The sequence below is a fragment of the Osmerus eperlanus genome, chromosome 2 (assembly GCF_963692335.1).
Source record: "Osmerus eperlanus chromosome 2, fOsmEpe2.1, whole genome shotgun sequence".
NCBI lineage: Eukaryota > Metazoa > Chordata > Actinopteri > Osmeriformes > Osmeridae > Osmerus > Osmerus eperlanus.
Window position 1 is genome coordinate 1,214,957 of NC_085019.1, and position 13,855 is coordinate 1,228,811.

The 13,855-nt window shown below is 47.8% G+C and overlaps 1 protein-coding gene across 1 annotated transcript in view; it reads left to right on the forward strand.

The window, feature by feature from the left end:
* The window catches only part of crhr1 (corticotropin releasing hormone receptor 1), a 58,810-nt gene that overhangs the window by 20,406 nt on the left and 24,549 nt on the right, over nucleotides 1-13,855 (forward strand). Inside the window, 3 exon segments of the mRNA XM_062478418.1 lie at nucleotides 3,611-3,698; nucleotides 9,649-9,702; nucleotides 9,975-10,094. Coding sequence (XP_062334402.1) covers nucleotides 3,611-3,698; nucleotides 9,649-9,702; nucleotides 9,975-10,094 — 262 coding nt within the window.

Here is a 13,855-nt window from a genome sequence, read left to right on the forward strand (position 1 = left end):
CACAGACATATAAAGGACATCTCTGGTTTCGGCAGAGTCTTGGGTCTCGGAAAATATCCTTATATTTTGGATTGGACGTATAGTTTTGCGTCTAGGTCAACTTGTTTGAGGTGTGGATGCTAGGTAAATGTTCGTTTTTCTCTCTGCCTAGCTCGTTAGCTATCACAGCTGCGCCATCACCGTGGCAACCAAACAAACAAGCACCAGGAAAGCAAAAGGAACACGTTTTTGAAACTGCAGGTAGAGTCGTATTTCTGACTGCACAGACATATAAAGAATATCTCTGGTTTCGGCAGAGTCTTGGGTCTCGGAAAATATCCTTATATTTTGGATTGGACGTACAGTTTTGCGTCTAGGTTATCTTGTTTGAGGTGTGGATTCTAGCTACATTTCTCTTATTCTCTGCCCTCAGCGCGTTAGCAATCATAGCTGCACCATCACCGTAACGACAGACACGCACCACTCAGTCTCTCACACAGGTGATTGGTACGTTTACTTGACCATGAGAAACACGATTACTAGCAATTGTCGGTTTATGCCAATAATACGATTACTCGTTTACATGTGTAATTAGTTATGCGATTACTCAATAAACGCGTCTACATGATTCTTTTTTATTAATCGTTGTATGCTCCACGGACAAAACTTGCACCATCATCCTTCTGCAACAAAGTGTCGCCGTGTCTTCCTGTATCGGCTCTACTGCTGTATGTTTCATTCCATCAACACATTGAATCCTACTAAGAAAGCCGAGTAAACGCACTCAATGGTAGGCTACATCTGCTACTGCTATTACTATCCCAACTATAATTTCAGCTGTTAAAACGATAATATTCTTGTTCCGACTAGCTAGCCTATTTCTTCTGTTTAACAGTTCAGCTTTCAGCTTCTCCCGCATTGTAGGCTATTTTAGCTCTTAGCTTTGTTAAGATGATGCAGATGATGCAGTTCAGCTTCCACACTGCCTCTTTTGTGTCACTCACACATTTTTGAAATTCATTTCAGCTTGCGGGTATTTTCTCATTTCTCACTTTTATACTTTTTAAAATATAAAGGTTTTTGTGCAAATTATTCTCCCTTTAAAAGTAATGGTAAATCCTTTCAAATCATTGTTGGAATGCTGCTCCAGCCCCTTTCAAAAATACCTTTCGGTTGCTTTGAAGCTTCAGCTTATAACTTTCTACTAAATGTTTATTTTCAGCTTTTTTAGCATGGTCAGCTATCCCCATTCAGGTTTTCAGCATTCTCACTGCTGTTTCGCAGGAACAGCCTTTTCTAGTTATAATTACATTTTCTTAAATAAATCATTGTGTATAATACTCGCGTATCTCTCACGTTATCTGATCTGCTCTACTTTCATAGAATTCACTACTTAAGATTAGACTGATTATTATGAAGGCTATTATTCCCCCCAGTCCCTTTAAACAAATCCTGGGGTGATGTCCCGTCAACTAAATACTTTATTATAGATTAAGTATTCCTAGGGCCCGATCTTGCACCCAGCGCAATTGACTTTGTCAACAATGCAAGTATCATTCCTAGTTTGCACTCGACGCAAAGCGGACTTTTCCCTCCACAGACGCACGTCGAAATGACCTTGCACTCCCGTGGGCGGTTCAGCGAAAAAGGAGGCATGTTCCGGCGCAAACGTTCCCTGGTGCTATTTTGCAGTTTCCGAAAAACAATTCCGCCACTGACCAGGAAAAACGTGGTCTAAAGTCAATGGCGCATTATTCAGATGCTATTTTAAGGGCGCAGGCTTGGTCCTTGCACACTGCTGGCGAGGCCAGGGTCTTCTTTCTGCAAAGCTACGTTACATTGTTTTGATTTATGGCGTGTTACATTTCTTCAATGATTATAAAAAGATTTTCATGAGAAATCTCTATGTATGTGAACATGATTTGTAACAATTGTTGCAATTTTCTCCCACGCCTGTTTAACCGAAGCTAATTTGGGTGGGTTTCTTCTCCGATCTCCATCAGAATCAGAATTCGGTTTATTCGCCATGTAGCCTATGTTACACAAACACGGAATTTACTGTGGCAGGAAGGTGCAAACAATAAACATATACCGGTCTTAAATTGAGTAAAAAAGTACAATAGTTAAACTAATTCCAAGAACTAAACAATTTAAAATATAGGGTAGGCTATATAAAAATAAGAATAAGAATTTGAATGAGCAGCATGAGCGGGCAATTTCGTGCAATGAGAAAACTGCTCTGCCTTTCCCATACAATGTCACTTATCTATCTGTTACGGCCCTGACTAGAACGTCGGTCTCCTTGGCTGTGAACCGCTCCTGGCGTGCGCCTGGCAAATCCGCCGTTATAATAGCAATCCGCCATGGAACAAGCGCTGCTCTTAAAGGGAATGTGAGATGACGCTCTGATTGGTTTATTGCACGTTACGCCCAAACCACACCCATTAGTAATGTAGCTACTTCGGACCTACCCATTTTAGATTTGCGCCAGGCGCAAAGTCATTTATCCCGCCGGCAAAATAGCAACCGAGCCGGAGTCCCGCCCACAAAGTACTTGCGCTTTGCGTTTTGATACTTGCGTTTCAGATCGTCAAAATAGGGGGGCTAATCTTAAATGTGTATACCCCGCTACAATACCCTCTCCTTTCCCTCTCCTCTCCTCACCCTCTCCTCTCCTCTCCTTCTCCCTCCTCTCCCTCTCCCTCACCCTCTCCCTCACCCTCTCCCTCTCCTCTCCTCTCCTCTCCTCTCGTCTCGTCTCCCTCTCCTCTGCCTCTCCTCTCCCTCTCCTCTCCCTCTCCTCTCCTCTCCTCTCCTCTCCTCTCCTCTCCTCTCCTCTCCCTCTCCTCTCCTCTCCTCTCCTCTCCTCTCCTCCTACGGTAACATGGAATGGGGTTGTCGGGTCATGTATGGTGAGGTCATCATTGTATGATTTCTAGGGATCAGGCCAGTTGGAGAAGCTCAATCCCTGGATCTTAGTCCTGTTCTCCCTAGATCATATCCTCATCCAACATACTTCATCCAGCACACACACATCCAACAGGGATCATTCCCTCTTACTGGTTTTGCAAAGCCAACACACACACACAACCATGGTATAATATTTCTGTCTGCCATCAATATATTGTTGATTCTGGATATGGTCATAAAATGGAAACAAATGTATTGAAGAAGAGAGGATAGGAGAAGAGAGGATAGGAGAAGAGAGGATAGGAGAAGAGAGGAAAGGAGAAGAGAGGATAGGAGAAGAGAGGATAGGAGAAGAGAGGATAGGAGAAGAGAGGAAAGGAGAAGAGAGGATAGGAGAAGAGAGGATAGGAGAAGAGAGGATAGCATGAGTACAGCTGACAAGACCAGAGTCTGTGTAAATGGAAATATGCTGTGTTGCTGTCTATTGTTAGAACAGGATTATCAATGCTACGGCCTACACAGCTGCTTGTCCCTGTGCTGGTCCCTGGCAGTACCCTGTCACACAGACACAGTCACACACATACACACAGTCAGACACACGCACACACACACACGGACATAACCATAACATACTATGCTATGTGTCTGTGTGTGTGCGTAGGAGAAGGATGTGTGTGTTCTTGTTTGTAATAGAGACCATCTTCTGATGTGTGTGTGCCAGGTGGTGACGTTGGTGAGCTTGCTCATCCACAGCGAAGCCACAGAACTGACATGTGACACCTGGCTACAGCTGACCACCAACCTGACAGGTGAGAACACACACCTCCTCCTCACACACACACACAACCACACCTCATACACACACACACACACCTCCTCTAGTTCTGGGTCAGAGTAGTGTTCAATCACTCATTCATCAGCTATTCAAACAGCCAGCAAGTCTACAAGTCAACCACCCTACCAGTCAGCCAGCCAGTCAGCCAGCCAGCCAGCCAGCCAGGACACTCAGCCTGCAGTGAGAGCAGGTGTCCAGGTCTATCGTCTGAGTGAGAGCAGCTAGTTGTGGTGAGCTGATGACAGCAGCGTCGAGGCTGCATCAGTCCACATGTTCAGCAGCTTCTCCATAGCTCAGCACTATCTCAGCTCATTATAGGAGCAAGGGAGTGGGGGGGGGTGCTGTCGATGTAGCTCTCTGAACTTCTCCCTTGAGCATTCCTCTAATTGGCTAAATGCCACTGTTTAGTTCTGCTCCATTCTGTTATAGCACTGGTGATCACGTCTTCCTCTCCTCTCCTCCCCAGCCCTCATCTCCCCCCTTATATAATTCTCTCTCTGCTCCTCCCCTCTCCTTCCTTCAACCCTTCTCCTCTCCTCTAATCTCCTTTCATCCCCTCTCCCCTCTCGTTGACCAGTTGGTAGCAGCTTGCAGCTTGTTTGATAATTGATGGTTAATGTAAGTGTTTGTGAGGGAAAGAGAGCCATATTAGCTTACAGCCTAGCTGCTGTTAAAAGGCTTTGATGAAGAGTAACTCATTATAGTTCAGATCCACATGGCTCATCTGCCATAAAGAGAAAGAAAGAGAGAGGAGAGAAAGAGAGAGGGAGGGAGAGGGAGGGAGAGAGGGGAGAGAAAGAGAGAGGGAGAGGGAGGAAGAGAGAGGAGAGAAAGAGAGAGGGAGGAAGAGAGGGAGAGAAAGAGAGAGGGAGAGGGAGGAAGAGAGAGGAGAGAAAGAGAGAGGGAGAGGGAGGAAGAGAGAGGAGAGAAAGAGAGAGGGAGAGGGAGGAAGAGAGAGGAGAGGGAGGGAGAGGGAGGAAGAGAGGGAGGGAGAGGGAGGAAGAGAGAAGAGAGAAAGAGAGAGGGAGAGGGAGGAAGAGAGGGAGAGAAAGAGAGAGGGAGAGGGAGGAAGAGAGAGGAGAGGGAGAGGGAGGAAGAGAGAGGAGAGAAAGAGAGAGGGAGAGGGAGGAAGAGAGAGGAGAGGGAGGGAGAGGGAGGAAGAGAGGGAGGGAGAGGGAGGAAGAGAGAGGAGAGAAAGAGAGAGGGGGAGGGAGGAAGAGAGGGAGAGAAAGAGAGAGGGAGAGGGAGGAAGAGAGGGAGAGAAAGAGAGAGGGAGAGGGTGGAAGAGAGAGGAGAGAAAGAGAGAGGGAGAGGGAGGAAGAGAGAGGAGAGAAAAAGAGAGGGAGAGAGGAAAAGAAAGCAATGGAGAGAGAGGGCCGGAGAGAGAAACCCAGAGACTGAGAGAAAGAGAGGGAATGAGAAAAGGTGAGAGAGGAGTGTTCGTTTCAGGTCTGTGAAATTAGATTTCTGATGTAGTTCCTCGTGAGTTCAGTGGAACCATCATAGACCCCCGAAACCTCTGATGTCATCTGCCCCCTGAAGAAATCTATCAATGCCCCCTATTGCTGTTCACCCCCTACCCACCTAAACCACCTTTGGTCTGACCCGATCTGGAACATGCTACGCTTTGTGTATAGTCATGTGTGTTCTTGGTTGTTTAGTTGTGTGTGTGTGTGTGTGTGTGCGTGCGTGTGTGTGTGTGCGTGTGTGTGACATTTGCCTTTTGCCTTCCCTACAGATGTTCAAATAACTAACATCAAAGCTGCTCTTTTCAGGAAGGACAAAGAGAGAGAGAAAGAAAGAGAAGAAGAGAGAAAAGAGAGGGAGAAAGAGAAAAAGAGAGAGCGAGAGAGAAAGGGTGAGGTAGAAATAGAAAGAGAGAAAGGGAGAGAGAGAGATAAAGCAGAGATAGAAAGATAAAGGGAGGGAGAGAGGACATGACCATGTAAATGAAACTGTTCTGTACAAGATAACAGAATGAGAGAGAGCAGGGAAGCAGTGTTGGGTGTGTGTGTGTGTGGGGGGGGGGGGTGGTAGGGGGGGGTAGGGGGGGTAGTATAATCGATGGTTATTCACAGTTCACACATGCTCAGTGAAGGACTGGCTCCTGAACAACCATTCAAATAGTACAGGATGTTTTCTCCACGTTCAGCGTATGTTTTCATCGCTGGCGTTAGAGCAAGGCCAAGGAGCACTGAGGAACACAGAGAGCAGGATGCCAGGACAGGGAGCACTGAGGAACACAGAGAGCAGGATGCCAGGACAGGGAGCACTGAGGAACACAGAGAGCAGGATGCCAGGACAGGGAGCGCTGAGGAACACAGAGAGCAGGATGCCAGGACAGGGAGCACTGAGGAACACAGAGAGCAGGATGCCAGGACAGGGAGCGCTGAGGAACACAGAGAGCAGGATGCCAGGACAGGGAGCACTGAGGAACACAGAGAGCAGGATGCCAGGACAGGGAGCGCTGAGGAACACAGAGAGCAGGATGCCAGGACAGGGAGCGCTGAGGAACACAGAGAGCAGGATGCCAGGACAGGGAGCACTGAGGAACACAGAGAGCAGGATGCCAGGACAGGGAGCACTGAGGAACACAGAGAGCAGGATGCCAGGACAGGGAGCACTGAGGAACACAGAGAGCAGGATGCCAGGACAGGGAGCACTGAGGAACACAGAGAGCAGGATGCCAGGACAGGGAGCACTGAGGAACACAGAGAGCAGGATGCCAGGACAGGGAGCACTGAGGAACACAGAGAGCAGGATGCCAGGACAGGGAGCACTGAGGAACACAGAGAGCAGGATGCCAGGACAGGGAGCACTGAGGAACACAGAGAGCAGGATGCCAGGACAGGGAGCACTGAGGAACACAGAGAGCAGGATGCCAGGACAGGGAGCACTGAGGAACACAGAGAGCAGGATGCCAGGACAGGGAGCACTGAGGAACACAGAGAGCAGGATGCCAGGACAGGGAGCACTGAAGAACACAGAGAGCAGGATGCCAGGACAGGGAGCCCTGAGGAACACAGAGAGCAGGATGCCAGGACAGGGAGCGCTGAGGAACACAGAGAGCAGGATGCCAGGACAGGGAGCACTGAGGAACACAGAGAGCAGGATGCCAGGACAGGGAGCACTGAGGAACACAGAGAGCAGGATGCCAGGACAGGGAGCACTGAGGAACCACAGAGAGCAGGATGCCAGGACAGGGAGCACTGAAGAACACAGAGAGCAGGATGCCAGGACAGGGAGCACTGAGGAACACAGAGAGCAGGATGCCAGGACAGGGAGCACTGAAGAACACAGAGAGCAGGATGCCAGGACAGGAGCACTGAAGAACACAGAGAGCAGGATGCCAGGACAGGTCCCGTGAGGCAGCTTGCAACACAGAGGCCCCTTCTCATGCTGCGCCTCCACCCCTAACACAGATCACAAGTTCTCCCTGGCATTTGAACATTTATTTTTTCTCCCATTTATTTCACGATCTATCCGCAATGCTCCATGATACAAGCAATCATTTTGCATTAAAGGGGAGGGGGCGTGCCTAAAGAGGAGGAGGCGTGGCCTGCAGCTGTAGTGTGGGTGGAGAACGCGGGTGGGGGGTAAGAGGGTGGGGGTAAGAGGGTGGGGGTAAGAGGGTGGGGGGTAAGAGGGTGGGGTAAGAGGGTGGGGGGTAAGAGGGTGGGGGTAAGAGGGTGGGGGGTAAGAGGGTTGGGGGGTAAGAGGGTGGGGGTAAGAGGGTGGGGGGTAAGAGGGTGGGGGTAAGAGGGTGGGGGGTAAGAGGGTGGGGGGTAAGAGGGTGGGGTAAGAGGGTGGGGGTAAGAGGGTGGGGGGTAAGGGGGGTGGGGGTAAGAGGGTGGGGGTAAGAGGGTGGGGGGTAAGGGGGGTGGGGGGTAAGAGGGTGGGGGTAAGAGGGTGGGGGGTAAGGGGGGTGGGGGTAAGAGGGTGGGGGTAAGAGGGTGGGGGGTAAGGGGGGTGGGGGTAAGAGGGTGGGGGTAAGAGGGTGGGGGGTAAGGGGGGTGGGGGTAAGAGGGTGGGGGGTAAGAGGGTGGGGGTAAGAGGGTGGGGGTAAGAGGGTGGGGGGTAAGGGGGGTGGGGATTGTTTTCTGAAATCAACGGTGAGCCTGACTAAAGCAGTTTGAGAACCACGTTTATGAATACATTAATACATTATAACTAGAGAGGGTACAATTTCTGGGGAAATTGTAGGGTGTGCTTGCTTGCGTCGATTGCACAGGGGTCCGTTTTTGAATGACATTTTTACAACTGATATTTCTGTATATTTTATATAAAAATGCATACTTATTATTTATAAAGATTACATAGATTTAAAAGCTTTTTTTTTTGCTGCTCATTTACAACTGAAAATACGAGTGAAGTGTAGAATGAAATAGATGTCTTCTCATTTCCCCTGCAAGAGGCAGCCTCATCGTTGAATCAAAACGAATACATTTGGCAGAGCGGTGTAAAAATTGACCTAATCTCTATGACTTAAACGTCCTTTTAAGTTTTTCCCTTCTCGTGATATTTTAAGGAATTTAGTCTACTCATATTGCATTCATTCATGAATAAAGAACCCCCTTTGAAGATTATTCTACGACGTTACCGGCAGTAGAAGATGGAATCGCGATTCAAACAGTACCATCTGCTAACTGAAAATATGCCCCCAAAAACGTAAATAAGCTTGACATTTATTTAGTGGAAAATCGCTTTCATAAAAAGCTCAGTGGTAGCGATCATTGTCAGTAACAACGCCAAGTGCGATATAGCCCTGTGTGGAGAAGCTGCCCCGGTACTACGGTACAGTACTAGACTACTCCTGTGTTCGTTCGTCTTGGTAGCGATTGCGTTGGTTGAATTGGATTTAACGTTCCGTTGTACGGTTTAGGCTGAAATTAATTATTTTCATGAACAGATTGACAAAGTTTAGGCTGTGGCAAAGAAGTTAAGGTTAGTAGTTAGATAGACTTTTGGTTTAAGTAAGGGGAGTGCCGAACATGTTCTGTCGCCGTTTGACTTCCTACTGTACAGCTGTGTAGATGTTTTTGTAGTGTCTCGGGTAGGCTACAGCGTTGCAGTGAGCAACACTGGTTTGAAACCACAGGTAATTATAATTTCACCCACAAATCGTTTACTTGTAATGTAATGTCATAATAAATCCTACAACGAAAATGTATTTGTGAGGAATGTTTATTTTAGCGATTGAAAACAGATGCATCATAGACCACTGTAGTATGTGTTGCCCGGGCAACACAGGCTAATGTCATGATGCTAATACTTCAGTGACATAGTAGACTACTGTTTCCGAAAGTAGATGTACTTCCTTAATAATATCAGCTTATATTGTACATTACACATCACAATTGTGTGTCATATCACAAAGTAAAATTAGTAAATAGTTATCACCTGGCCTCTTTGCTTGTGGGGTTTCTGCAGCTGCCTTGCAGTAAAGCTATAGTTAGCCTAGCTATCTCCCAGAAGTTAACGAGCTGCTAAACTAATATTCTGCTAGAGGTAGTCACGCGAGTTTTCGTGACGTTAGTGACGTAAGTAGCGTCATTGACTGTGGTTAGCAAGTTAGCCACCGTTAGCTTCACTTTTCGACACAAAAACGTCATTTCTACTTAAACCGTGCAACGGAACGTAAATCCCAATACAAGCAACTCAATCGCTACCAAGACGAAACTTTTGACACCTACGTTGTCTATGTAGGCCAAATATTGACTGAGTTTTAGGGGGGCAAAAAGAAATAAAAATAATAATAATAATATATATGTGAGAGAACAAAGGTTGTGCTCTCGCCGAAGGCTTGAGCACACCCAATTATTACAGTTATTTGTAGTAATAATTTTAAGTTTGGTGTTTATTCTTGATGGTGCCTGTGTCTGCTGGTTTAATAGGTGTGATACATGTTCTCTCATGTCTTTCAGCTCGCACTCTATTACTCTGGAATCAGACCTTCACTGTAAGCAACAACACCCCAGGTCAGAACCCTGTGTGTGTGTGTGTGTGTATATACTGTATGTGCATGTGTGTGTGTACGGTATGTGTGTGTGTGTTCATCATCTAAACTACTTATGATGTCTCTGACAGCTCCAAAACTTCTGTGTATTTAATCCCTCTTGTCCCCCCTGCCTCCCCCCTCCCTCTCCTCCCCTCTCCCTCCCTCCCTCTCCTCCCCTCTCCCTCCCTCCCTCTCCTCCCCTCTCCCTCCCTCCCTCTCCTCCCCCCTGCCCCCCTCCTCCCCCCTCCCCAGGTGTGTTCTGTGAGCTGTCCATAGATGGCATCGGGACGTGCTGGCCCAGGAGCAGACCTGGGGAGATAGTGTCTCTGCCCTGCCCTGAGTTCCTCCACGGAGTTCAGTACAACACCACCAGTGAGTGCTGTGTATGTGTGTGTGTGTGTGTGTGTGTGTGTGTGCGTGTGCGTGTGTGTGTGTGTGCGTGTGTGTGTGTGAACCTCCCAGAGCTTAGAGGAAGCTGTAACCAGAAGCAGGCATTGATGAATGATGGATGGGCTCAGCAGGCAGGCCAGTTGCCTAGTTCAGAAGCACACGCCCACACTGTTCTCAACCCTGATGGACCCAATGGGGGGGCTCTGATTGACGGGAGACAGTGATTGGTCCAGGGAGAGTAAGATGGTGGCCCTTGATTGATCCAAAGCGACAAGAAACATAGCTCTGTGTATTGGTTCCTCGCTGCAGTAAATAATACTTAATATAATATATAATAATAATATTCTGAATTCTCTGCTGTGCAATTATATATTTTGACCTCTTCAACAATGTTAGCAAAGTAATTTGTTTCTAAAAGTTTGTGATTATTGTAATATATTTTTTTACTTCTATATTTTTTTTATATTGACAATAAAGCTACATTCAGTAAAATCACCACTTCCTACAATAACATCAACATGAGTGAGCACAGTGGCCTTTTTCTACAGCAGTAACTCAGAGAGTACAGTCAGTATGTCTTGTTGGTTCAGACACAGATGCATGAGTTTGTTAAACAGGATTGTCTGAAGTGTTGAATGAACATCCTCTGTAGGAATGATGTTCCAGCCCCATGCCCCCCTCTCTTCTCTCTCTCTCATTTGGAAGCAGATCTATGACTCAGTAGCTGTAGATTTGATTACAGTAGGAAGGTTATGAAAACCAAAAGATCTGTGTGTTTTAGTACAGTTATATTGAGTGTGTGTTTGTGTATGTTTATAGGTTTATAGGTTGTAGGTGTAAATAGCAAGTGTGTGCAGGTGTTTTACTAACTGTGTGTACGTTTGTGAATGTGTGTGCAGCTATACACTATTGTGAGTGTGAATGTGTGTTAGAGTGTGAGTGTGTGTGTGCGTGCGTCTGTAAGTGCAGCTATACACTCTTGTGAGGGTGTGAGTGTGTGTGAGTGTGTGTGTGTGTGTGTGTGTGTGTGTGTGTGTGTGTGTGTGTGTGTGTGTGTGTGTGTGAGTGAGTGAGTGAGTGTGTGTGTGAGTGTGTGTGTGTGTACTGTCAGCAGTGTTCTCTGTGCTGTCTGATGCTGAGCTGCTGATGTAATCAGCTAGATGAGTCGAAACATGAGGCCTTTGAACACCCAGTTCTGTGATTATCTATCAGCACACACACACACACACACACACACACACACACACACACACACACACACACACACAGAACACAGAAAGTGTAGACACACACACAACAGACTGCGAGTATTTATCTGCTATTTTGATCAACTAGAAGTTCTTTAACCCGTTAAGGAGTAGCGTCACACATATGTGATCGTTCGAAAGCGGGCCCCACAGAGTACTAGAAGCTAGTTAGCTTCGGAAGCTAGTTAGCTTCCGTTTTGGAAAAATAACTCACTCTGGTGGAAGCGTCGGTAATATTTAGAACTCACTCTATAGTCAGACATAATGCACACACACACGCTCAAAAGCTCACACTCAGCACTCGTGTGTGTCTGTATGTGTGCACATAAAGCGACCAATCAATCCATAGCTTGGCTTTCATATGCAATCAATAGGAGCTCTCTAGAGGTCAAGGTTCAGAGTTCAGAGGGCAGGTCCTGATAAGTGGCGGGGTTAACGGGGAGCAATAACTCCACCTGCACAGGAAAGTGTGAGATCGATAGTTCCACATTTCCTTATCTTGACAACAAGGAAGAGAAGATGAGAGGATGAGGGGTGGAATAAAACAGAGGGATGGAGGATGAGATCCTTTGAAGCACACACACACAAGCACACACACGAGAGAGAGAGAGAGAGAGAGAGAGAGAGAGAGAGAAAGGGATAGAGAGAGAGAGAGAGAGATTGAGGACAGCTTGTGGCTGTACATGGTTTATTATGATGGAGTGAGGCTCTATGAAACCAGACCTAGCCTGATGTAGTACTTGTGTCTGTGTGTGTTTATGTGTGTAAGAGACTTGTTTGTGTGTGTGTTTGCCTGGCCCAATGTGAACTTTGCATGTGCAAATACATGTCTGTGCATGTGTGTTTGTTTGTGTATGTGTGTGTATGTGTGTATGTGTGTGTATGTGTCTGTGTGTATGTGTGTGTGTGTGTGTATGTGTGTGTGTGTTACCAGTACAGAGAGCCAGAGACAAGAGAACGGAAGCAGCTCCATCTCTCACCCACACAGCCAGATTCCCATGACCTTTGACCCTTGAACTTTGACCTTCGACCTCTCCAACCTCTCCTGCTGCTCCTGTACTTCTGTGTTCACCTTCATGAAGTTGTAACAGGAAGTGAGGTAGTGAGATGTTATTGTTGCACTGTACTCATCTTTGTGGGTTCCCTGATGTGCCTAGTAGCTAAGGTGTTTGCGATGTGTCTGCTAAATACAGACTGTTCTTTGACTGTTGACTAAACACTGTTAGAACTCTGCATTTCTGATCCTAGACTTCCTGCAGTGGATGTCTGCTACTTGAAGTCTCCCCCCTCCTCTCCCCCCTCCTCCTCTCCCCCTTCCTCTCCCCCCCCTCCTCTCCCCCCTCCTCTCCCCCCTCCTCCTCTCCCCCTTCCTCTCCCCCCCCTCCTTCTGTGTGAAGCCCCAACCTTACCCAGTAGACTTGGTCCAAATGACCAGGAAACTAAAATAGTTTGTCCAGAGAAAAACAATTGGTACTCAATCCAACAGTTGTGGGATACACCTGGGTAAGGAGAACGAGCGAGTGAGAGGAAGAGACAGAGTGAGACTGTGCCAGACAGACGGAGAGAGTGAGAGGAAGAGACAGAGTGAGACTGCCAGACAGATGGAGAGAGTGAGAGGAAGAGACAGAGTGAGACTGTGCCAGACAGACGGAGAGAGAAGACTTACGATACGAAGAGTGACAGATGGAGGGGGAGAGAGACACAGACAGAGAAAGAGAGAGAGACCGAGGGAATGGGAGGAAGAGAGAGAGAGAGAGAGAGAGAGAGGGAGAGAGGGAGAGAGGGAGAGATACAGAGAGAAGGTGATTAAGGAGCTGATGATCTTGTGTCCCAGTTCTCCTCTGACATGGGTTTTCATACTCTCATACACTCAGCTGGGAGCGGTGCTGGGAAGGGTTGGCGCACAACATCTCTGCTGCCTTTGTGTGTGTTTATGCATGCATGCGCGTCAGTGTGTGTGTGTGTGTGTAAACCAGCTGTGATGAACCCCAGACGCAGGAGCTGCATTCCCATGGTGCACCAGGCCATCCGCCTGAACTCTGACCTCATTCTCAAACCAGGAAGACAGCGGTTGAATTTTCCAAAAACTGCCTACCTTCCATCCTTGGTTCACCCACTGGACACGCCGCTGATCTGACGGCCGGGCAGGTCCCAGATGTGCAGAGAAGGAGAAGCGTTCACCTGAGATGACCTCCAGTAGGGGATAAACAATCAATGCAGCTCCAGAGAAGCCAAAAGGACCCTGTAGGATACGGGAGTGGGAGAGAGAGGGAGAGGGGGGGGGGGGGGGGAGAGGGAGAGGGAGAGAGAGGGAGAGGGGGGGGAGATATAGGGAGACACTGGGACAAAGGAGTGGGGGAGAGAGAGAGAGATCTTTAGAGGGGGATTGGGCGTGGGGGAGAGAAAGAGAGAGAGACTACTATGGAGGGGCCGGGTAGAGGGAGAGAGAGAAGAAGAGCCCTGGGACAGGGGAGAGGGGGATGAACAGGAGAGAGA